The 23,997-nt window shown below is 46.5% G+C and overlaps 1 protein-coding gene across 1 annotated transcript; it reads left to right on the plus strand.

Annotated features, from left to right (window-relative positions):
- The first annotated feature begins 1,392 nt into the window (after positions 1–1,392).
- LOC137561141 (prenylcysteine oxidase 1-like) lies at positions 1,393–21,135 on the plus strand. The gene is made up of 6 exons (XM_068272403.1): positions 1,393–1,507; positions 6,623–6,829; positions 9,657–9,831; positions 13,409–13,620; positions 14,289–14,441; positions 19,705–21,135. The coding sequence occupies exons 1-6, from the start codon at positions 1,405–1,407 to the stop codon at positions 20,364–20,366; spliced, it is 1,512 nt and encodes a 503-aa protein (XP_068128504.1). The 5' UTR covers positions 1,393–1,404; the 3' UTR covers positions 20,367–21,135.
- Positions 21,136–23,997: the final 2,862 nt, after the last annotated feature.

A 23,997-nucleotide genomic window follows, 5' to 3' on the forward strand; every position in this document is an offset into this window, starting at 1 on the left:
ACCACTAGCAGATCCACAAAACGTTAGCGGTTTTGGGTGCGGATGACAGAAATTAGTCCCAGTGCACACCGGGCGGATCTTGATGCGATCCGCCGGGTGTTCATTAGCCGCATCCGCCTCAGCATCCGCATGGCTAATGTATCTCTATGGGCTGGTGCACACCGGCGGTTTGAGGTTTTTAGCAAACCGCAAACGTGCAGCAAGAGGCACGTTTGCGGCTTGCTAAAAACCTCAAACCGCCGGTGTGCACCAGCCCATAGAGATACATTAGCCAGGCGGATTCGGCCGGCGGATCCGCCCGGTGTGCACTGGGCCTTACATAGAAGGCAGAAAAGACTAGTGTGTCTAATCTGAGGGCTGGTGCACACCGAGCGGCTTTTTCAGCGTTTCTGCAGCCGCTTGCGGCTGCGGATCCGCTTGGTCAATGTATCTCAATGGGGGTGTTCACACCAGAGCGGGAGGCGTTTTGCTGAAACGCATACTCCCGGGGTGAGGCATTTTTTGGATTGTGGATCCGTTTCTGCCTCAATGTTAAGTACAGGAAAAAACGCAAACCGCCCTGAAAAACGGCAGTTCAGAGCAGTTTTGCAGGCATTTTTGTTACAGAAGCTGTTCGGTAACAGCTTTACTGTAACAATATCTGAAATCTACTACACCAAAAACGTTTCCCAAAACCGCAAAATGCTAGCTGAAATGCTACAGAAAAATAACAAAAAGCGTTTCAAAATCTGCTAGCATTTTGCGGATCTGCTAGCGGGTTTTGGTGTGCACCAGGCCTCAAGGCACACTTTCAGACCTTGTACAGTCTTTTAGATGATTTTATAGATGCCGAGGAGGAAATTCATCGCTGCTCTAAAAGATAAGCAACAGCATAATAACCTTTAAAGAAAAACATTTTTTGTTACAGCTGATACAAATCTAACAAAAAATCTCCAGTGTATGTACTTCCTGCTTTCATGGAAGCAGACATAAGGTTAACATTCTGTGTTTACACATTAGCTGCTCTGCTGAGGCAGCCAGCTGGCACAGCTGAGAGCTCAAATTACAGTTGTGATTATTCACAGATGAGGGGGAATTAGACAGGCTAAATTATATACATACGGGGTGCATTTATATATGTTTTTAACCAGTCCTGCACAAGAGTTGAGGTCCCACTTTAAATGTGACAGGCTTTCCTGGGTCGTCTGTGTGTAACGGGTGGCAAGCATATGGGCTGCCCTACAGTGGTCAAAAAAGCTTTGTTTCTAGTTCTCCTACACTCAAAATGTTGAAAGCTCCCTCAACCTGTTTGACTTCCTACTGTGGGACTGCTAATCAGTCTGCAGCACGTGAACTCTTGGGATGACCAGGAAGAAGAGGAATAAGTGGACGCATGCGCAGTGTGCACCAGAAGAGACGGGAGCCATGCAGCCGTCGGGCGCTGTACTCTTCATGCTCAGCGGCTTCGTACTGAGTAGCCTGAGGGCTGTGGTGGCCCTGCAGCTCCGGTACCCTCCGAACAGAATAGGTAAGGAAGCGGCAGATGTTCTCCATTGTGCTGAATGTGAGACGAGTGGTTTCTGTGAAGAACGACAGTTGTGCTACCAGCATGTACGAGAAGCAGCCTGGCTCCAGCCTCCAGTCCAGTGACATGGAGTCACTATACACTGTATATTGCTAGATATCCACTGCAGAAGTGCAGTCTACACGTTCAGATAGGGAATGCAATACATACACCGATCAGCTTACCGTATAACCACTGACAGGTTAAGTGAATGATAGCTGCCTTACAATGGCACATGTCAGCAAGTGGACGCAAAAGTCAGTTCTTAAAAGTTATGTGTCGGAAGGAGGAATGAAGGGCAGGTGTAAGGTTCAGTGCAAAGGCTATGTTCACACTGTGTGCTTTGTACATACCTATTTATTAGATGTATATAGCGCCAACATATTACGCAGCACTGTACAATAAATAGGGTTACAGACAATGATAACGGGTGACAGAACAATACAGGCAATAGTCAATAGATACAACAATGCAGGTAATAGCAAAAAGATACACAACACAATGCAGACAGTAGTACAATGCCAGATCATACACTGAAGTGGTAGTGGTAAACATTACAAGTTCCATAATTCTGGGTAAAGTCCACACAGTCAAGTATGATACACAAGGGGAGAGGGCCCTGCCAAAGGCTTACAATCTAGAGCAGCCTTTCTCAACCTTTTTACCCTGGAGGAACCCTGCAAATAATTTTTGGATCTCAAGGAATCCCTGTATCTATTTTTCCAGAGGCATGGTCTTTAACCACTTGCCGACCGCACGCTTATACCGTGCGTCGGCAAAGTGGCAGCTGCAGGACCACTGACGCAGTACTGCGTCGCCAGCTGCAGGCTGATTAATTAGGAAGCAGCCGCTCGCGCGAGCGGCTGCTTCCTGTCAAATCACGGCGGGGGGCTCCGTGAATAGCCTGCGGGCCGCCGATGGCGGCTCGCAGGCTAAATGTAAACACAAGCGGAAATAATCCGCTTTGTTTACATTGTACGGCGCTGCTGCGCAGCAGCGCCGTAAGGCAGATCGGCGATCCCCGGCCAATCAGCGGCCGGGGATCGCCGGCCGGGGATCGCCGCCATGTGACAGGGGACGTCCCGTCACTGGCTGCACAGGACGGATAGCGTCCTGTGCAGCCTCGATCGCCGGGGGGGCCAGGTAGGAGAGGGAGGGGGAGGATTTCGCCGCGGAGGGGGGCTTTGAGGTGCCCCCCGCCCCGCAACACCCAGGCAGGCAGGAGAGATCAGACCCCCCCCCCCCCCTGCACATCATCCCCATAGGGGGGAAAAAAGGGGGGCAATCTGATCTCTCTGCCTGCAACCTGATCTGTGCTGGGGGCTGCACAGCCCACCCAGCACAGATCACTCAAAACAGCGCTGGTCCTTAAAGAGACTCTGTAACATTAAAAAGATCCCCTGGGGGGTACTCACCTCGGGTGGGGGAAGCCTCCGGATCCTAATGAGGCTTCCCACGCCGTCCTCTGTCCCACGGGGGTCTCGCCGCAGCCCTCCGAACAGCCGGCGACTGTGCCGACTGTCAGTTCAATATTTACCTTTGCTGGCTCCAGCGGGGGCGCTGTGGCGACTTTCGGCACGGAAATAGACGGAAATACCCGATCTCCGTCGGGTCCGCTCTACTGCGCAGGCGCCGGAAACTTGCGCCTGCGCAGTAGAGCAGACCCGACTGCGATCGGGTATTTCCGCCTACTTCGGCGCCGACAGCCGTCAGAGCGCCTGCGCAGGAGCCAGGAAGGTAAATATTACGTCACCGCTGCACGGAGGGCTGCAGCGAGACCCCCGTGGGACGCAGGACGGCGTGGGGAGCCTTATCAGGATCCTGAGGCTTCCCCCACCCGAGGTGAGTACCCCCCAGGGGCCGTTTTGTCGTTACAGTTCCTCTTTAAGGGGGGGTAAAGGGTGGGTCATCAAGTGGTTAAAATAAAGTGAGGCTGTTAATTTCACTAACTCCTATTACACTGCCACTCATTATACTGTGCTCATTATTATTCTGTCCCCCAATTTAGTGCTTCTTTTTACAGTACCTCCTTTTATAATGAGTTCTATTATACTTCTTCTATGATGGGGTAAAATGCCAAGGAACCCCTGCAGAGTCCTGAAGGAACCCTGGGGTTCCAGGGAACCCTGGTTGAGAAAGCCTGATCTAGAGGGAGGGGTTGGTGACACAAAAGGAGGGGGTGCAGCAAGAAGTTATTGGCAGAAAGGATTAGGGCAGTGTTGAGTTGATGTAGGCCTCCTTGAAGAAGTGAGTTTTGAGTGCTTTTTTTGAAGGTGGGAGCGAGCCTGATGGGCAGTGGAACTCACTCACACACTCACACGCTGCACATTATTTATCATAGAATGAAGGATTGCTATGAAACATGGGCACTAGTCTACTTTAGGGGATTCTACAGGAAAGCTCATAGGGAACAGTTCTCCAATCAGTGCACCAGCTACAACTTGTAGCATTGTGATTGGCCAATTAGTGTGGGTGTATTGTATTGCATCCTATTGGAAACCTAGCACTTAGCTGAATTTCCCTGAGGTTTTCTGCTCCCTAAAGGTGGTACAATTTTTTTTTTTTTTATTTAATTTTTTTTTCCAATTAGATAGTTTAGGGCTGGTGCACACCGAGCGGCTTTTTCAGCGTTTCTGCGGCTGCAGATACGCTTGGTCATGTATCTCAATGGGGTGGGTCACACCAGAGCGGGAGGCGTTTAGCAGAAACGCATACTCCCGGGGTGAGGCATTTTTTGGATTGTGGATGCGTTTCTGCCTCAATGTTAAGTATAGGAAAAACGCAAACCGCTCTGAAAAACGCTAGATCAGATCGGTTTTGCAGGCGTTTTTGTTACAGAAGCTGTTCAGTAACAGCTTTACTGTAACAATATATGAAATCTACTACACCAAAAACGCTTCACAAAACCGCAAAATGCTAGCTGAAACGCTACAGAAAAATAACAAAAAGCGTTTCAAAATCTGCTAGCATTTTGCGGATCTGCTAGCGGGTTTTGGTGTGCACCAGGCCTTAGTTTGATTATTCTGTTAAATCGAATATAAAGATTTTTCCAGCATGTCCAATCAGATTTTTCTAGAAAAAATTGGATAATCGTTCGAATTTCTTGATCCAAAAAAAAATATATATACATTTTCATCTTTCATTCGATTTGATCATTTCGATCGAATAAACAGGAAAATCGACCGGTTTTATTGTATTGTGTATGGGCACCATAAATTAGACTAGCGCCAAAGTGTGCCTGTTATTGCATAGGTTATCCATAAATTCACTGTAGAAAGCGCAATTGGATAACATGGTCCATTATAAAGCAGGGCTGCCAAAATAGGATGGGCAAAGAAAACTATGCTTCATTGCCACTGTAAATACAGTGTGGCCTGGTTAATGCACAGCGTACCGGGGGCGTAGCAATAGCCGCTGCTATGGGGCCCTGGAGCAGAGGGGGCCCAGGTGGTACGTAATGTATTCACCCTTAACTTTCTTGTGTTTCTCCACCCTCTGACTGTCTCAGTGCCCATGAACTATGTGCAGTGTAGATTGCATGAGAATGTAATTGCTTTAGGCCTCTTACACAGTAAGACGTTGCGTTCGATGCGACGTTAAGCTCACACAACGTGCCCCTAATGCAACACATTGAAAGACTATAACTTGGACCTTATTTAGCCGTGCGTTTGGTGCGCTGTTTTCGTCGCACAGTGATAGAACAAAAATGGTGCATGCGGTAAAAAAAAGAAAACATTACTGAGCATGTGCAAACAGTCTTAACGCAGCTAAAAACGTGTATAACGCATAGCATGCAGCACTCATTTACCGTGCAGCGTTATACACCAACGCAAGGTCTGCACTGTGAACAGCCCATTGATTTTTCATTGCTGTAAGTTATTGTGCGTTATATGTTGCTGTGACGTGGGACTTTAACGTCGCACTGTGAAAGAGCCCTAAGAGTACCTCCATCTGAGGGCCCCATGATCTCTAGCTACGCCACTGCAGCATACTGCATATTATTTAGATGGAAACCATTAGCCAATGTGAACGCGTTGCAAAGCAATTACATTGTCCATTGCGACAAAATGCAACAGATGCAGTGTGAAAGAAGCTTTACCGTTTGTATTATTTCATGTTGGGCAAAAAAAATAGCAGTAGTGTATTGTAACCGTGTTAACCATCAGTAAAGGCAAGAAGTTTTGAGTTAGGATGATACCATATAAAGTTTTCTCTCTTTTTTCTCTTTCTCTTTCTTTCTCCCTCCCCCTCCCCCCTGCACAGTGCACACTGAAAATCCGATTTGCGATTCTGATTTTCCCTGAAAGCCATCAAAAGAAAAATGCAGCATGCAGTACCGATTAAAAATCAGAATCGCATGTGAAAATTGATAAAAAAAAAAAACTAAGTAGAACACACTCCCCTTAGGCTCTCTTCCACTAGCTGCAAATCGCGACCGTTTTCTGGCGGACGCATTTTGGATGTGGAATTGCAGCCTATTGAAGTCAATAGGCTGCATCTGAATCGGGTGCAGGGAAAAAAAATGTGGTGCGCTGCAGTTTGAATCTGGATCTGAATCCCTAGAGCCATGCAGGGCAGAGCTATAGCAATCTGACTGCAGCAGCACTTGAGCCGTGTCTGATTCAGGAATGGACATGGCTACCTGGTGGAAAGGGGCTCTTGACGCGGACCTGAACTCAGAACTTCTATTCTGCTCTAAATGATACGCTACAACCTAACATTTAAAGAAAAACATTTCTTTGTTACAGCTGCTACAAATCCTGCAATAAATCTGCAGTGTGTCTACTTCCTGCTTTCATAGAAGCAGACAAGTTAATATCCTGGGTTTACAAATTAGCTGCTCTGCCCTGGCAGAGGAGATTCCTGAGCTGAGATATCAAATTACATTTGTGATAATTCACAGATGAGGGGAAATTAGGCTAAACTCTCTAAATACTTACAGGTGCATTTCTCTTTGTTTTCCTTCTGTCCTGTGCAAGGGTTCAGATCCACTTTAAGTTAAATAGAAAGTATGCTTTTCCTCTACAGTGATGCTGAGATGTGAGCTGTGGTTACAGTGATAAGTCTGTGTGTTCTCAGCTGTTGTCGGAGCCGGAATAGGAGGCACGTCTGCAGCCTACTTCCTGCGGGAGAAGTTTGGGAAAGATGTCCACATCGATGTATATGAGAAGGAAGAGGTGGGGGGCCGCTTGGCTACCATTGAGATGGAAGGGAAAGTGTATGAGGCTGGCGGCTCTGTGATACACCCCTTGAACCTCCACATGAAAACCTTTGTCAAGGAGCTGGGTAAGTGCCGACTACTCTACTCTTATTTCGGTGGCAGTTTGATGCAGGGGATCGGAATGAGGTTAGAACCTTTAGAAAGAGGGAGCTGCCCCTATGTAAGTGGTTGGAGGGAGAACATATTTTTGCAATGCTTTATGCCAGTGGTTCTTAAACTTTTCAGGGTCAAGGCACCATTGATGTTCAAAAACAATTACCAAAATGCATGCTCACCATTTTACACATTGTCCCCTGCAGGGCTGTGGAGTCGGTCCAAAAATCCACCGACTCCGACTCCTCAGTTTAGGATTCCACCGACTCCGACTCCTCTAATTTGCATATTACAATTTTGTTGATTAAAAGTATGTAACATGAAATTCGTCTCTTAACCAGCTGAGCGGTCTGGACGAGCTCAGCTCGTCCAACACCGCCAGCGGCTGCCGCTCAGGCCCTGCTGGGCCGATTTTGATGAAATAAAAAGCAGCACACGCAGCCGGCACTTTGCCAGACGCGTGTGCTGCCTGATCGCCGCCGCTCTGCGGCGATTCGCCGCGAGCAGCGGCGAAAGAGGGCCCCCCTAGCCGCCTGAGCCCTGCGCAGCCGGAACAAAAAGTTCCGGCCAGCGCTAAGGGCTGGATCGGAGGCGGCTGACGTCAGGACGTCGGCTGACGTCGATGACGTCACTCCGCTCGTCGCTATGGCGACGATATAAGCAAAACAAGGAAGGCCGCTCATTGCGGCCTTCCTTGTTTATTCTGGGCGCCGGAGGCGATCGGAAGATCGCCTCCGGAGCGCCCTCTAGTGGGCTTTCATGCAGCCAACTTTCAGTTGGCTGCATGAAATAGTTTTTTTTTTATTTAAAAAAAACCCTCCCGCAGCCACCCTGGCGATTTAATCAGAACGCCAGGGTGGTTAACTGCCAACGCTTAGGAATTTTACAAGACAACTGAAGTGAGAAGGATATGTAGACTACTATATTTATTCCCTTTAGACTAAAACTAGTCCTTGGTAAGAGTACTTGTAAAAGGTACAAACCGGAACAAAGAACATCTATCAGGCCCTAGGCAATGTAAGTGTGGGTACATGTAAGAATGATGTGCAGGTACTCTGCAGGGGAATGAGAAGATTCTTCCTCTATTACACATTCTTCATCCACAATCTGAACAAGGTTTATGGGTGACGGACAACACCTCTGTGTTCAATGTGCACAGCATTCTCAGTGGATTCCCTGCAGCTCTGTGGGGAGTGCATATGTAGAGTATAGTACTACTGTGTAACAAAGTAAACCTGAGACAGATGAAATTAAAGTTTTATACATACCTGGGGCTTCCTCCAGCCGCCTTCAGGATAATCAGTCCCTCGTTGTCCTCCTCCACCACCTGGATCTTCTGCTATGAGTCCAGGTACTTGAGCCAGTCGGGCGTAGTGCGCATGCACACACTCCGCCGCCAGGAGCATACTACACCTGTGCAGCATTATTGCGCAGGTGCAGAATGTTCCTGGCTGTGGGAGCGGCATGCAGCCGGACAGCAATGACTGGCTGAATTACCAGTACTCATATCAGAAGATCCGGGTGATGGAGGACAGCGAGGGACTGATTAGCCTGAAGGGGGCTGTCTCAGGTACCCTTTAATTTGTAGTCACCAAACCAAATTTTAACATATCAAATTATTTGATTTCATCAGCAAAGGGAGTGCATACATTTGCATAAATCAGCATCAGTGCAGAATTATTTCCATCTCATTGACAATCTCTATTAGTGACACAGCTACACATCAGGCTTTATTCTTACAGCATAGATGTTACTTAGTTACTTGTGCTGCTTCAATAAAGCAGTCCCTGTATTTTTAAGGTCAGATATACATATCTGATTGTGACTGTATATATGATGTGTACACAGGAATCTCTTACATATACTAATTTTAAATGGTTCATTTTTGTGGACTAAGCACAGCTTTTACTGTATATATACATTATTTTTAATGACTATTATCTGAGAAATAGAACATTTTATCATATTTTCTATTTTAATTTCAGTTACAAATTCATTAGGAGTCGGAGTCGGTGCATTTTTTCCCGACTCCGACTCCAGGCACCCAAAATTGCCCGACTCCGACTCCACAGCCCTGGTCCCCTGTGACCACCTCCGTCCCCCTGTGCCTTTGTTTGTCCCCCGTGTCGTCCTCCTTCCCTCCCCTTGTGTCCTTGTTTTTTTGTTTTTTTCCCCCTGTACTCCTCCATTCCGCTTTGTGTCCTCATTTGTCCCCTGTGTCGTCCTCGTTCCCCCTGTGTGTCCTCGTTTGTCCCCTGTGTTCTCCTTCATCCGTCTTTGCGTCCCCATTTGTCCCGTGTCCTTTCTTTCAGTCACTAAAAAAATACTTGCTGGGTGGTCAGCTATGCTTTAATCTGCAGAGGAAAAATAGATGAAACATTTGTAGTGCGTTGATCAGCCCCCCGCAAGTAGCCATTTAATGTAAAATACCCTATACTTGGGGAACTTAGGAAATGTAGTTCAAATTTTATAATACACAAATATGTATGTTTTATTAATACAGTAAAACTCTTAGCAGGATAAAAGGCATGATAAAGAAATGTTGCCCTGGATTTTGCCTACTGTACTTTAATTTGTATAAATTCAGTCAATTTCTCCATTCTGAAATAACAGCATATAGGTCAGGCAGTGCTGCTGAGATAACACAGATGTAGCTGCTCGTTCATCTCCGCCCAGGATTATTCTGCCACTGGTGAAGTTGCAGTGCGACATGTCGGCTTCAAGAGACTCTCAGTGCTGAACATGTGCTATGATGGATTTCCTGCTTTTGCTGTTACATGAACTCTGTATGTGTTTCAGGCCTGAACGCTCGCACACCTTCTGGAGACCTGCTGGGAATCTACAATGGCGATTACTTTGTCTTCCAAGAAAGCGAATGGAGTATCATCAATCTCATTAAGATGCTATGGAACTATGGTCTGAATTTCCTGCGAATGCACATGTGGGTGGAAGATATTTTGGATAGGTTCATGAGGTAGGTGATCATTATGGTGCTTTATTACATCCTAGTCACTAGATGGAGCTGTGTCATTGCGATGCTAATAATTTAGACTTGCATGTAAATTGTATGCAGCTTGGAATTGGACCAATCAACTAGAGGGAAGCTCATGTGACCGTCCGGATTACAAGTTGTATTTGATTTGCAAGCAGGCATGAATTATTAGCATCGCAGAGACGTCTATAGCTTTAGTGCATTTTTGTACTGGGAGCCATTGAATTAGGATCAACTTTATGTGCGACAGACGCCACACCCGGAATTATGGACACACCTCAGTCGGCATGGCACAGTGCAGATAACAACCTCATTGTGCAAAACAAACCTGATATAACAACATACAGTGCAACAGATGAAAGGCAAACCTACGGATGTGCATTCATATGCTGGGGAAAAAGGGGAGCTGGAGGAGACTGCGGGATATCATTGGTGAGGGGGCTTGAGTTGAGGAGGAGGACTGCTTGGGGGAAGATGGTGTTTCTGTGTCTGGAGGTTTTAGTGGGGATGGTTCTGTAGTGGTGGCCTGAGGGTAGGAGGTTGAAGAAGCAACTGCCAGGGTGGGCGGGGTCATGTGTAATACTGTTGGCCTTGGACCTCATTCTAGATGTATGGAGGAGGTCCATCTTCTCAGCGGCACTGCTTACTCTCTGCAGTTTGTGCCTGTCCCTTCTGTTTGCCCCTGAGTACCAGACAATGATGGACAGATTCAATAGTGGCCTATTGTACATTAGTTTAGAAACTGGTGAGTAGTATCAGATTGGATCATGTGGCGCAGTGCTTTTCCACAGTTGTCGGCACTACTGACTGCACAGCATTTTATGTGAGATCTGGTACACATTGTGCCACTTCACATTAAACCATTTTATTATTTATTCATTATTGCTTGATGTTAAGTTTGGTGAAAAGCTAAAGGATAGAACATTAAAGGGAACCTAAAGTGTGAGGACTATAGAGGCTGCCATATGTATTTCCTTTTAAACAATGCATATTTCCTGCCAGTCCTGCTGATCCTCTGCCTTAAATACTTTTAGCCATAGCCCCTGTACAAGCATGCAAATCAGGTGCTCTGACTGAAGTCTGACTGGATTAACTGCATGCTTGTTTCAGGTGTGTGATTCAGACACACTTGCAGCCAAAGCAATCAGGAGGATAGCCAGGCAACTGCTATTGCTTAGGGTAGGATAGGAACACACTTGGCAGAAACCCTAGCGTTGCGTAAAATGAATAGTCATTCAATGGGCTGCATGAAAAACGCATTTGTTTGCTAGTACTGGCACCAGCAGGGATCGCCTGATGCCACATACAACCGGTCGAAAAAGCATAGACCTCCCCCCTAAATGGTCACCAAGCCTCCAGCGATATCTGTAGCCTTCCTGCCGCTCCTAGCGGCTATCCAGTGTCCTCCATGCACGGAAGCTGGCCTGTCGCCTGACCCGCATTGTGTCACGTGACAGAACGGGAGCCGTGCACGGATACCATCATGTCACGTGACACAACAGGAGCCGTGTTCGGATGCCATCATGTTACGTGACACGGCGGGAGCTGTGCACAGATGCCTGAAACCACTAGGAGCAACCGTAAGGCTACAAGACTTAGCTGGAGGCTCGGTGAGTATTTTAATGCCTTTAAACACCTCCGAAAACCCCCGTTATCCCCTGAGGCATACCGATTAGTTGAGACTTCTGGTTGCCTGATTTCCGGGTAACGTTTGGGGACTGTATAATGAAGGAAATCTAGCCTGTTCATTACAGTGACTGACATACTTGCCATTTCCAACACTGCTGGGTGCTACTGTAGCCCTTCACCACTGCTCTTGTGTGGCTGGCTTTTCCCTGTGGGATGCCGGCTGCCTGATTGACCAGTCAATGGGTCTGATCAGAATCGCATAGTGTTAAGAAGTCTATGTGCGATAATCCCAGCTCAGCATATTTGAAAGTTATTGGGGGAGCTGCCGTGTCAAGCAATTGCTGCATTATTATTATTATTATTATTATTATTATTATTATTAAATTGTATAAAGCGCCAACATATTACGCAGCGCTGAACATTAATTTAGGTTACAGACAATATTTAGGGGTGACATACAGCAATATGACAATACAGGAATACAAGAAAACCAGATCACACAGCACAGTATGAGTACCAGGTAATGCTTAGTCAGTCACTGGATGGAGCATGGAGATTAGGCAAGTTAAGTTCACTCAGATGCATAGCATGGGTGCACAGTAATGGAGGTGCATGATCAGGTAGGACACAAAAGGAGGAGGACCCTGCCCAAAGGCTTACAGTCTAGAGGGAGAGGTAAGGACACGAATGGTAGGGGACCAGAGTTCAGCTGTGGGTTTAGAGCACTTGTGAGGGGTGGTAGGCCAGAGTGAAAAGGTGAGTTTTGAGGGCTTTCTTGAAGATGTTGAAGGAGGGGGCTGCCCTAATGCATTGCTGAGTTTTACTTATGACACTGACAACAGAAGGTATTTGCGATTTAATCAGGTTGGAGTGAGCATATGTCATCTCCCACAATGCATAACTGCTGAATATGCAAGGGAAGATTTGCATATTCGGCAGTGATGCATTGCGGAAGAAATTCTATGCTCATTCCAACCTGAATAATTGCAAATACCTTCTGCTTTGCATAGCAATTTAGTAAGAGGGCTTTTGAGCCCCTTACCCTCTCCTAAGAGTTCTGATTCTTCATGAACTTGCTGGGCGATCTGTAATTATGACACTGATGTATAGTCGTCTATCACCCTTCATGCACCCTTCAATCAGCAAGCACAGCACATTTTTGGGCAGCAAAGCAGCAGCATGGGAGGTGTGGTGCCCGGGGTAAAGAGGGAAATCATGGATTTGGCTGCTATTTGACAGACCTCGGGGGACACCTGTACACACGCTGGATTCTTGGCCGAGATGGTCCCAACTACCCTTAGCTCAGCAAAGTCTTAAGACAGAGAAATTAACTGTTGAGAGCAGGAGTCAGGAACCATTTTGGTTGAAAGCCATAATTGCCACATATTTTTAAAAATCCCTCCTTACACCGCACACAGATTTTCAATAGATTTAGCCATATTGCAGATAACACACTTCATCTTTCATTTCTTCCACCCTATATAACCTATATTTGTTAGGGCCCTTTTCCACTGCAAAATGCAAATGCATGCGTTTGCGTTCTTGACCAATTTTGATGTGCGTACGTTGTGTGCATATTTTATGCATTTGCGGTTTTCTGATTGGCAAGTGTCGTTTTGAAAATAGATACTAGTGGTTAAATCAATACAAAACGCAAACGCATTTCTATGCATTATTCATGCGTTCCTATACTTTACATTGAAATGCAAAACGCATCATAATCACACAGACAAAAAAATGGGAAAGCAGCAGTGGAAAAGGCCACCCAAGATTCTTATTTTAAACAGGCTGCACTTAAGAATCAGCAAACGCATGCATTTTGCGGTTTTGGGGAAAACGCAGCTAGTGGAAAAGGGCCCTTACTGTAAAAAACGTGTAAACAAAATTCTGCAGCAGCAATGCCACTAAGCTCCGCCTTTGTTGTTGGCAGGATCTATCGCTACCAGACATTTGACTATTCTTTCTCCACTACGGAGGCCTTGCTACATGCCATGGGCGGCAGTGACTTCATCGGAAAGCTTAACATGACCATAGACGAAGCCTTGCAGAAATCCGGTTTCTCCCAGAGGTTCATAGATGACATCGTAGTTCCAGCCATGCGAGTCAACTATTGCCAAGGAGTGCACATCAATGGCTTTGTTGGTGAGAATGATTAATGCAGCTGAACAGGGAGACTAGGCAAGTTATCAGACAAGTCTGCATCAGAAATAGCCATTTAGTACATACAGATGCTTCGGTATCACATGATTTGCACTGTTTGTTCTTTGTCTTTGGTCACCTCTGGCCTGCAGACAACTGGGATATGTAAGCATCTTTTACAGATCTATAACGGTTTGTGGTGTAAATCCATGTTTGCATCTGGATTTGCAAATTCCAACTTTTGGTTTTTTCTTTTCAGCTGGCAAACTTCTACTCGAAGCAGTTTGTCCCTCAGGTTTATGCAGCAAGTCCGCTCAACACTATACAAGATTTTTTAACCACGTCACCTCTAAGGTTTTTTTTTCCATTAAAAATCAGACCAATTTTCCCGTTTCAGCGCTGCTTTCATTCATTTGGCAATAACTTTATCTCTACTTATCACTCTGAAATGATCTATACAGTGTCCACTAGAAATGGGAGTGCAGTAGTGTGCCTTTATAAGAAAAGGAAAAATAAATGTGATGGGAAAACAGCACAAACAAAACCGTTGTAACTGTTGTAAATCTGCAAGCAGTATGGGACTAGGAGCTATCTCAAACATTGAACCTCTGCCATTCAATATTACTGTACCACATTTACCACCTTCATTCTGGTCTTTTTTTTTTTTTTAGGTGCGGTGTCTCTGGCTGGTACTTCCTCTGGACTGTGGGCAGTAGAGGGTGGGAATAACCTGATCTGTAAGGGTTTGCTGTATGCTTCAAATGCAAAGCTCATTCAAGGCACTGTCACCTCTGTGCAAGAGAAAGTCCGGCCTACAAAGTCCGGTGAGTATCTGACTGGCTTTCTGCAATGATTCGCTGGGTCATTCAAGGGCATCCACTCATCTACCCTTTTCTGCATATTGTAAATGCCCATTCCCAAAATGTCCATATATTGGTGATAGTATGAAAACCTCTTGCACTATAAGCATGCAGTATGGTATATTACAGTCATCCCACAAGCGCTGCCTTCAGGATCATGAGAAACATGGCATTAAACCCTTGTACGTGTTTGAACAGGGTTACACTGGGTTTCTAATTATGTGCCTGTGATCTACCATAACTCCCATGTTTGTCATCTTTTGTCTATTTATTAGTATATATTGATTTGAATAATGGGAATTTTTTTTTCATGAATTCTTAGATATTTGTTTTTATGTTATTTGTCTACATAAGATTTAAGATGGCTATACATTAGATGAAGGCCACTCGATGATCAGGGAGGGATCTATTACCAGCCCACCCACTGTAGACAAATTTCCAATAGATTTCAGCATGAAATCTATTGGAAATTGTCCTAGCGGCTCTGCATGTTGTATGGAGAGGTCAGTCATGAGCATTCAACATGGATGAGTAAAGAAGTCAGTGAGGTTAAAGGACACTTAACATAAAAAAAACTCCTTAAACTCCTCCTTAAAGGGAACCTTAACTGAACAGGGGGGGGGAGCGTTTCACTTACCTGGGGCTATTACCAGCCCCCTGCAGCTGCCCTGTGCCCTCAGAGCCGCTCTGGAATCCTCCGGTCCCCCACTGTCACTTAGTTTCGTTTTTGACGACTCACCAGTCGGCCGGCCGCCATGCGTATTATTGGACGAATTCCCTACTGCAATTAGCGCTGTTGCAGACCGCAATGCGTACAAAAATGCACGTTGCCGCATATCTATGCATGCGGCAACGCGTATTTGGTCCGCAAAGGCGCTAATTGCAGTAGGGAATGCGTCCAATAATACGCATAGCGGGCGGCCGACTGGTGAGTCGTCAAAAACGAAACTAAGGCCTCGATTCATAAAAGTGCCTGCGAGTGGGGAAAGTCGAGCGGGGAAACACCGCTGTCGGTATTTCCGCCTTCAGGGTGGTAATTCATAAAAATGTTGCCTGTTGTGACAGGCGTGCGGAGATACTCCGCTGTAGGCAGGCGTTAGGCTGTCGGGAGACATGCGGAAGCCGGAGAAGCAGGCGGAATCCCTCCGTGCGGTGTTCTCTCTGCAGCTGCTTGGGAGGTCTGTCCCATTCACTGCACGCTTCTCGCCACATCAGAGGTAGCGGTAATACCCGACCGCATACCGCTACCTCTAATCTTTATGAATTGACATTTGTTACTTTTGCTGTGATAATCACCGCGCAAGGCGGTGATTTATCACTCTACTCGTGGATGTCGGCTTTTCATGCGGAAAAAGCCTTTATGAATACAGATTTGGCTGTGTGGTCGGTAAAGTGAGCCGTTTTCAGCATTTCCTCATGCGGAAATGCTTTATGAATCGAGGCCTAAGTGACAGAGGGGGACCAGAGGATTCCAGAGCGGCTCTGAGGGCACAGGATTACTGCAGGGGGCTGGTAATAGCCCCAGGTAAGTGAAACTCTTTATCCCCCCCCCCCCCCCCCGTTCAGTTTAGGTTCCCTTTAAACTTCCAGGAATGTAAAAAAAAATGCCAAACATACACTATGGCCTCGATTCATAAAGGCCAACCCCTGAAAACCAATAGCACACTGTAATTCCCCCCCCCCCCCCCCCAAGCTTTATAATAGGCACAATGCAGTTATGGAAATGCCATGAATTTGCCAAACACAGACTTTTGAATCCCATTGCCAGACAGAAAAGTGCGATTCTTCACTCCAGAAAAGAGCCCAGTGGTGGCGTGCTGCTTTACACATCTGCATCCAATGCTTTGCATTGCACTTAATGATATAAGGCTTGGAAGCAGCTACTCAGCCATGGAAACCCATTCCATGAAGCTCTCTACCCACAATATTCAAGCTCCTCCCTCATTATCCATAAGTGGAAGCGACACACACCTCCACACAATCTTGGGTGCATAACAGAGGATGACTGGCTGTCATCCAATATTGCAATACAAATCTTCAAAAAATACCAGAAAATATATATTTAGCACACCTCGTTTATTAATTTCTACAAATTATTTGGCTAAAGATGCATCTATCGACTTGGCAGCCAATCGATCGTCCAATTTGATAATTATTGAATCTGATGAAAACTGGTGCCACCAAGAGCATGCCCAAACAAGGATGCGACCAGTTTTGGGCCAAAAATTGGCCGCATGTATCAATTGGACATGCTGCAAGATGTCGGGCCAACGTGGTCAATTGGGTGTGTGACAGTAACAGTGTTCGATATCAAGACGAGCGGCGAAGCCCCTGATGCTGTCCCCCCTAATGTATAATGTGCTCCCCGATCCTTCCTTCCTTAGACTCAATATGTCATTTTTGTGAAAATTATTAGATCTCCTGGACACAGCAGCTAGTGTGGAAAGATCTATTTTGCATAGTAATTTTAATATTCAGCAGAATAGAACATGCTCCATTCGGAAAATCAAACGCTGGTGTACACACAGCTTCAGTGAGCTTTCCTTACATGGTTAGAGGCCCCACAATGATGACTCAGTAGTGTGCTGCTGCTTGGCATATCATAACTCGTCCTTTTATGGTGGACTACTCAAGAGAAAAATCTAGGTCTGTCTATAGTGCAGGCCAGGAAGTTTAAATATTAGGGACATTGGTTTGCTTCACTTTTCTTGCCTATCATGCTGCTACTTTGCTTGTATTAAGCCATGTTTACTTAAAGGGAACCTAAAATAAGTATATGTTTCTTTCCTTTTAAAATAATACCAGTTGCCTGACTCTCCTGCTGAACCTGTCTCTTAATACTTTAAGCCACAGCCCCTGAACAAGCATGCAGATCAGGTGCTCTGACTGAAGTCAGTCTGGATTAGCTGCATGCTTGTTTCAGGTGTGTTTCAGCCACTACTGCAGCCAAAGATGCAGCAGGACTGCCAAGCAACTGGTATTGTTTAAAAGGAAACATCCATATCCCTCTTGGTTAAGGCTCCTTTTAAGGTGGAAAAAAAGCCCATTTACTCACCTGGGGCTTCTTCCTGCCCCTGAAGTCCTCCTCCCTTATCATGACTCCACACTCAGCCACTCCTCCGCTGTCCCACTCCATAATCTGCGGGACTGACGAGCCGGCCATTGTGTGTCCTCTATCACACTCCCTTGGCTCGGAACGGTTACACAGTACCAATTTTTACTTATTGTGCAGAGCGCTCTCGGCCACAGGAGTGCGTTGGAGGCATGCAGCACTGGGCTGCGCATTCAGCATTAAAAGGGGATACCAGAGGAACTGCAGAGTGTGGGATGATGAGGGACCAGCAAGAATTCCAGGGGCTGGAAGAGGCTCCAGGTAACTAAATGGTTTTGTTTCCCCCCCTTCTAACTACCTGAAGACTGCTCCACGCCCATGGGCGTGGCTGCGGGCGGCAGCCCCAGGGCCGCCTAATGCCGATTGGCGTCAAGTCCTGGGGCTGCATTTTGCAGGAGATCGTGCACAGGCTGCGCGCGCATCTCCTGCTCACAGGCTCGGGAGACTGTTAGACGGCGAAACTGCTGTCTTTACAGTTAGCACAGCGCTGCGAGCAGCAGCAGCGCTGTACTGGGGACAGCAGTGTGACACTGCTGTCCCCCTGGGGGACAAGAGAGTGATCGGCTCTCATAGGCAGAAGCCTATGACAGCCGATCGCCAGGATTGGCTGGCTGGGGGGTAAGAAGGGGATTGAAAAAAGTCAGTCAAAAAACAAACAAACATAAATATTTATTAAAAAAATAAACAACTTGGGGGTGATCAGACCCCACTAACAGACAGCTCTGTTGAAAAGGGGGGGGGGGGGGGGGAAGAATCACTCGTGTGCTGTTATGTGGCCCTGAAGTTTGGCCTTAAAGCTGCAGTGGCCATTTTAGTAAAAATGTGCCTGGTCTTTAGGGGGGTTTACCACTGTGGTCCTCAAGTGGTTAAAGTGTACCTGAAGCAATCAGATACTTATCTGTTGCATGAAGTCTCTGGATAGCCCAGAGCCTTTCCCGATCCTAATGCAGCCCCCCCCCCCCCCCCCCGTACCAGCACTGGGTCTCTTTAAGCATATTTTATAAGAGATTGGCTGTACATGCACATTCGTACTGGGCATGCACAAGAAACGGTCTTTGCATGCCCAGTACAACAAAGCTGCTCATGCATGCCTTTTTCCTCCTCTTCCCCAGTTAAGGATTTACTGCTACACTCATCAGAGAGCGGCCAAAAGAAGAGGTGGTCTGGGAAGCCTTAAAGAGAACCAGAGACAAACTAATTGAAAGCTTTTATACATACCTGGGGCTTCCTCCAGCCCCATAAGCACAGATCGCTCCCACGCCGCCGTCCTCCGCTGCCTGGATCCGCCGGTACCGGGTCCCGTCATTACCGCCAGTCAGCCGACGGACGCGCCCAATTGTTCGCATCACAGGGACTCCCTCCATATGCTTATGCGTGCGCATACTGTGCAACCGCATGCATAAGGTTACGGAGGGAGCCCCTGTGCATGCGGAAAATTGGTCGCGTCCGCTGGGAGTGACGAGACCCGGTATCGGCGATAGAGGAAGCGGAGGATGGTGGCGTGGGAGCGATCCAGGCTTATGGGGCTGGAGGAAGCCCCAGGTATGTATAAAGGCTTTTTTAATTTTTTCTGTATTGTTCATCTCTGGTTCCCTTTAAGACCATACAGAGGCTTTACTCTACTTGGAAAAGTACCTAGCCTTTAAAGGAAACCTGAGATTTTTGCTGTCATTGTATTTATACTTGCCTGGGGCTTCCTCCAGCCCCATGAGATGCGTGGGCTCTCTCGCTGTCCTCGTCAGCTGCTTCATTGTCCTGTCATCTGACGGTAATTTGGCCGGCCGCAGCTGGGAGCGTCTGGGCCTGCGCAATAGTACTGCACAGGCGCAGAGTGCTCCCGGGTGTGTGCACGTGGTCGGGTTGCACAGGCTCGCACAACTGGCCAGGTTACTTACCGGCAGCAATTACAGGACAACGGAACAGCCAGAGTGGACGGTATGGAAGCCCATGCATCTCATGAGGCTGGAGGAAGCCCCAGGTTAGTATAAGTACGATAGTGAAGATTTCATGTACACCTTAACTTTTTTCCCCTCACAGCCTTGCTTTATTTTGCAATTCCGGTTTTGTTGAATGTCATTTTTTATTTACTGAGCTGCTAATGTTTTACTACTGCAGGAAATACTGCCAGACGTTATGAAGTCACCTATGCAAGTGATAAAGGACCTGGGTCGGATATGTATGACATTGTAGTCATTGCAACACCACTAAACAAAGAGATTGGGAACATAGATTTTCCGGGCTTCAACCCACCTATACAGGCATTTTCCAGACCCTACCAGCAGACTGTGGCCACTTTTGTTCATGGACGTGTTAATTCTTCCTTCTTTGGATTCCCCAACACATCCCCATTTCCGCTTGCAGCAGTACTCACAACCGATAGCCACAAACTTTTTTTCCGTAGTATATCATCATTGTCTCCAGCCACGTCCGGCTCAGAATTTGGTGCATCAAAAACCTCTGATCTCCGAACCTGGAAAATCTTCTCTCCAGAGGTCCTGAGAGATGAAGAACTGCATCAGTTGTTTGTGTCTTACAGTGCAGTTAATGTAAAGAAGTGGCTGGCTTATCCCAAGTACAACCCACCGGAGAAGATGCCCCCAATAATACTTCATCGTGGTATATACTACCTAAACAGTATAGAGTGGGCTGCCAGCGCCATGGAGATGAGCGCCATCTCTGCCAAGAACGTGGCACTTCTGTCTTACCATCAGTGGTATGAGAAGGAAGATCAGATTGATCAAGAGGACTTAGTAGAACGCCTCAAGTCTGAGTTATAGGCATATTTTTTTATTTTTGCTTTTCATTACCAAGTGACTAACATCTGACACTACTGAAAACAAATCTACCTTATTTTGAGCAGTTTTGGGAAAGCTACTGCCATTCTCCAGTTTCCATTGGTCACAAGGGTGGACATCATAATTTTCCTAACTAGAGCGCACACTTTACATCTTGCACTGACATCTTAAGGTGGAAGTGGATGGTTTGGGGGCAGGATCTCCTGCTGGTCCATGATTCCTGTCCACAGCCATGTCAGAGATCTCCTCTCATGCCCAATACAATCTGGAGGTGTCCATGGGGAAGAGTCTCCACCCATCTTCATCTTCTTTCTCCCCATTCATTATGGATCCCCTCCACATGTCTGGAGATGAGCTGAGATGATCCAAAATGAATGGGGTCAGGCAGAGAAAGGTGGATATTTTGTCCCGGCACACACCTCTAATTTTGTCCTTCTAGCTGGGGTGAAAAAAGTAAACCTGTCACTTCTTGCACTAAAGAATAGTATGATCTGCCAGTGCCCAGATATTTTTGTAGATAAATCATTTGTCGTTTTGCATAGTGTATTGGGTTGTTCTGGCAGGTCCTGGCTCAGCTATAATTACTCTTTGGAGACATGGACCTCCAGAACTAGATAGCAACGGCCTGCTTTTAGCTCAGATGATGGTGATGGGCATCTGGCACAGGGAGGGGGCCACAAACCCCACTGCACTATGAAAAAGGGTGCAGAACAGTGCTTTTTTTTTTTTTTTTTTTTTTTTTTTATCTGAAGTCTAGAAAACCATTAAGCTCCTGACATTTTGCCCCTAGGATTTAAACTATGAATTGATACTCTGATTATGTTGGTAGTAATTAACTGCTGGATCCTATTTTTAAAAAACGGGTTTTGTTTTTTTTAAGCATTCTTACTGCTTTGTAAATGCTTCTTCCCTCCTTTCATAGTTGTGCAGATATTTTCATTTCTTCAGTAAAGCCAGAGTATAGACTATTGAGTCCTTTTTGTAACGTAATCCGTGACTGTAACATACGCTTTAAACAGAGTTACAATGATTAATGCAAATAAATTGCATTATAGATCAGGACCTCATTTGTTATTTCAAGCACACTTAAAGCAGTAGGATTAGCCAATGCTATGCCAGGGAAAAAAACACATATATAAGTAGATAAATACTTGATCTACTTACATAACACATGTATTGTACTGTCCATGTTTTGATTTCAGGGAATGTTATATAGTAAATGAAGAGAATTCTGTTCCTGGTGGGGGCCATGGTTTTTGTTCACAGCTGAGGCTAAATCCTTTACTTTTTTCTTTTCTCCTCCAATCGCTGAGTCACCTCAGCCTTGCTTGTAAACACATAAACACAAGTGAGCAGGGGATTGTGTTTCAGATAAGCAGCTAGGCCGGTAAATAAAAGAGGAGGAATATATTATAGATAAAAAGAACCCCCAGCATGCAACTGTTTGGCACTGACTACTAAAGGGCCAGTGCTCCTTGAGTATGTGATAACTCCAAATCATAACAGTGGAAAAAGTTTAGAAAGTTTGTTTTTTTTGGTGCAAATTCCACAGAAGCGATTGTGATTTGCAAACACAGGACATGCAGCATTTTGTTAGCGTTTGCCTTTCAATGTTAAGTATATAATCACTGGCGTAATCGCTCATCAAAACTTGCACGGAGTGATTTTGCTAGCGTTTTAAAGTTAATGTACACTGTAACAAAATTAAAAATAATTGAAAGGACCAATCAGACTTTAAAACGCTAATCGCTACACAACCGCTGCCAAATTGATTACACTTTCTAAAACGCTCATGAAATCGCTTACAAACTGCTCTTACAAAACGCTAGCGATTGCGATTAGCGATAGCATTTTGTAGTGGGTTCCAGGCCTCATAGAGTATGTGCCTCAACCTTCAAGCAAGAAGAAGAAGAAGTAGGCTTTCCATGAGAAAATGTATGCGTGCTCAAACACCAAGTTTAAAGCGGAACCGTAAATACATTTTAAGCACACCGTTTCACTTACCTAGGGCTTCTGCAAGCCTCCAGCAGCCACCCCGTCCCACGCCGGTCCTGCCCGAGTCTCCGTCCTCCCGCCACCAGCTACTTTCGGTTTCGCCGCCGGGCCACTGCGCCTCTGGCCACGTGTATCCTTTCTTCGCATCCCCTGCTATTGCAGAGGGGAATGCGAAGAAAAGATACGCTTGGCAGGGCTGTGCTGTCGTCAACTTTGGAGTCTAGGAATGGAATGGAGCTGGCGGCGGGAGAACGGAGACTCGGGCAGGACCGGCGCGGGACAGGGCGGCTGCTGGGTAAGTGAAACAGTGTGCTTAAAATGTATTTACAGTTCCGCTTTAACCCTAGCAAGTCTGGCTTTCCAAATCTGGCCTAACTGGCTATTCATGAGGCAATGCTCATGCAAAAATGCATTTGCTTTCGCATGCCAAACTATGCAGGGTCAAAAAACCAATACCGTAAAGCGGTCGCCCTGCGGGAATTAGTTCATGCTACATTATCACTATCCAGGAGCGCCATGGGGAAGATTCCCACTGCCCCCTTTTTATACAACCGGGGGGGACCGTGGGGTCCCAGGCTCTCTCACTGCCTGGGAACCACAGCGGCACCCTGGAGGGGGAGGCTAAGTGGCGCAGGCAACGCCCCCCCCCAACCGTGGCCAGCACCGGGGAGAGCCGTCCTAACCCACCTCCCAATATTAAAAACAGGCACTTACCTTTAACGTCCATTGCGTTCTGCTACATGCGCTTTCACTTGGGGGCCACTCATGAGAAAGGAGGCATGGGTCACCCCGAGCTTTAGAGCTCAGGGCTGACGCACATACAACACTCCAGGGGGGGGGAGGACAGGCGCAGACAGCTCACTCCAGGGCTCACACCACCAGAGCAAACCATCCACCACCTGCCTCCAAAGGATACAACTGCAAAAAATGCTTTCCATGAGAAAAATTATGCATGCTCAAACACCAAGTTTAACCCTAGCAAGTCTGGCTTTGCAAATCTGGCCTAATTGGCTATTCATGAGGCAATGCTCATGCAAATATGCATTTGCTTTCGCATGCTAAACTATGCAGGGTCAAAAAACCAACACCGCAAAGCGGTCGCCCTGCGGGAATACGTTCATGTTCCATTAGCACTATCCAGGAGCGCCACGGGGAGGACTCCCAATGCCCCATTTTTTTATACAACTGGGGGGACCGCGGGGTCCCAGGCTCTCTCACTGTCTGGGTACCACAGCGGCACTCCGCACCCACCTCCCAATATTAAAAACAGGCACTTACCTTAAAGGGGAACTGAAGAGAGGTATATGGAGGCTGTCATGTTTATTTCCTTTTAATCAATACCAGTTACCTGGGAGCCCTGCTGGTCTATTTCTCTGCAGTAGTATCTGATTAAAACCAGAAACAAGCATGCAGCTAGTCTTGTCAGATCAGACTTATAAGTCTGAACCACTTAAACACCTGATCTGCTGCATGCTTGTTCAGGGGCCATGGCTAATAGTATTAGAGGCAGAGGATCAGCAGGGCTGCCAGGCAACTGGTATTGTCTAAAAGGAAATAAACATGACAGCCTCCATATACCTCTCTCTTCAGTTCCCCTTTAACGTCCATTGCATTCTGC

The sequence above is a fragment of the Hyperolius riggenbachi genome, chromosome 3 (genome assembly GCF_040937935.1).
Source record: "Hyperolius riggenbachi isolate aHypRig1 chromosome 3, aHypRig1.pri, whole genome shotgun sequence".
Lineage (NCBI taxonomy): Eukaryota > Metazoa > Chordata > Amphibia > Anura > Hyperoliidae > Hyperolius > Hyperolius riggenbachi.